At 42.4% G+C, this 2,185-nt stretch overlaps 1 protein-coding gene across 1 annotated transcript in view; it reads left to right on the plus strand.

Moving 5' to 3' along the window:
• Positions 1 to 1,614, plus strand: part of LOC147641133 (uncharacterized) — a 3,538-nt gene extending 1,924 nt beyond the window's left edge. Inside the window, exon 2 of the mRNA XM_086818489.1 lies at positions 155 to 1,614. Within this exon, the coding sequence (XP_086674615.1) occupies positions 155 to 973 (819 nt within the window). The 3' untranslated portion in view covers positions 974 to 1,614. The remainder of the gene's footprint in view (positions 1 to 154) is intronic.
• Positions 1,615 to 2,185: the final 571 nt, after the last annotated feature.

Below are 2,185 nucleotides of genomic sequence, written 5' to 3' on the forward strand. Positions count from 1 at the left end.
CATTTTGGTCCATCTATGTTTGGTGTCTGGCTTGGTAGATTAAAGCATCCAATTTGCTATTTTTTACAATAGTGCTTTCATGCACACTCTTTTGAGTTGACTTGTGCCAGCCTAGCGCCTGCGTGGTTTGATAAAAGCTCCTTGCATGAAATAGGGTAAAGATGCCGCAGCCAGGACAAGAAAACCAGGTACCAGACTGCCCTTAAAGGAAATATCAGACAATTCTACCTATCATGCCAAGTCTGCTTCTGCAAAGCAAGCTGTCAAAGAGAATGCTGGAATTCCAACAAAAACAAGGGATGAAATGCCTTTCCGAAAGGAAACCTCCACCAACGAGGCACCTCCTCTTCAGGAGGAAACAGCCAAAAACTATGCACCCCTTGGAAAATACGATGAAAATGATATGCTTGACTTGGCAAATGACTTCACTGATTCTAAAGATCCTCTAGAGGTCAAGGCAGAAAACTTGGTGATGGGAGGCAAGTCAGTGCTTAGTGCATTCAAAGCTCTAGAAGAATACAGATTGAAGTACTCTAATTTAAACCTGGAGTCACGCAAAGGGAACGAAGATGATGGGTGGTATTCACGGCAACAGCCGCATGCAACTGATAAGGATAGTCTGAGCCAGGCTTTGCAAGGAGGAGGAATGGAAAAATATGCTCAAAAAGAGAGTGCTCAGCAAGCACAGGAACTGCCAAGATCTAGATCTACTAAAAGATCTTGTGAGCCTTTTCTTTTCCCTGATGTGCATTCGCTTCTCATGTCAGAGAATGAGGGGATGCAGTTAGAAGGGTGTCTGACCATGCCAGCCTCCATATCCAAGGCTTGCTCTATCCTAAGAGCAGTTGCAGACCTCAACATGGGAACACCCATGTATCCTAAGGCGAAAGAGACTCAGGATGAGATAGAGAGGCCCAACCTCTTAAGTTTCCAATTTGGAGAAGGGGACAGTCATAGAGTAACGCCGAGCTGAGCATTCATGCCTACTTTGGTTCAGCTTTAGTTTGCTTCTGTGTTGCATGTTCTATGGAGAATGCTATGTATGTTCAAAGAACTGTACAGAGCATTATGGTGGGTGTACTAATGCATCTGGTTTCTTCAAAGCTATGTATGCTGCACTTCAAAGATGCAGAGTATAGAGGTACAGTAGTTCATGTTGGGGCAATTCAGATTAAGGGCTTTCCATTGCCATCTTAAGGTGTGTTCTCCCATGTGTCCACTCACCTAATCTTGCTAAGCCTTGTGCAAGAAAAAATTATTAATGTTGCTTATACTTCCATACTTCCATGCACCAAATACTTTGGTATTTGGATGCAATTAGGGTCTGCGATTGTTGCTCTCATTACAAGTTATTTGATGCGCATGCCTAGCTGTGCATTCATGCCATGTCCTGTGGCACCAGAACTACACCATCATTGATTGCTATTATGCCAGAATACTTGAGGCTTGGACATCAGATTGCAGTTTGGAGCAGGGTGTCCTGTCACCACAAGCCATACTGCTACAACTTCATGCTATGCGCAATGAAAGAAGTACAAGTTCATGACCATAACTCATGGTGCAAAATGCTTCGGGTGGTTTCATTTATGGTGGAGGTCAAAGAGATGGCTTTTGGGAAACACAAACTTGCAAATGTACATGGAATTGACCCTGAGGTACAAGCTGGTAGTGAACTAGCGTCTTTCTATGCTCTCCTAAACTGTCTGTACCTTGTAATGTTAGATTGCGTTTGTTTGTAGTGAGTGTTGCTTGAGCATGAACTTGTCCGTCATGGTCATGGGTCGTGTGAGGGGGGATTTTAGCCATTCCGCTGCTTCACTTCTCGCCGCCTGGCCTGCCTTCAGAGCCAAAACCCCTAGGTCGAAAGCATGCGATAAGTTGCTCAACCATGGCTTCCCCTCCTAATGGTGACTTTACTAATTAATCCCACTATAAAATACTGGGAGGGGAATTTTAAAATCTAGAATCTATGTCATCAAATGCATGGACACAACAAGAAAAAAAGCTTAGTTAATATAAGCTATCAACATGAATATAATTCAGGGATAGTTGGTGTCTCTCCAAATTTATTAAATCTAGGAATAGGCCCTTCTCTTTTGATTTTGAGAAGAGCATTACTTTTTTTTATATTAATAATAATTTTAAATAACTCGATAAACAAATATTGAAAGAACAAAAGATCGTG

The sequence above is a fragment of the Cibotium barometz genome, chromosome 2 (assembly GCF_041138505.1).
Source record: "Cibotium barometz isolate CiBa-2024 chromosome 2, ASM4113850v1, whole genome shotgun sequence".
Taxonomy (NCBI): domain Eukaryota; kingdom Viridiplantae; phylum Streptophyta; class Polypodiopsida; order Cyatheales; family Cibotiaceae; genus Cibotium; species Cibotium barometz.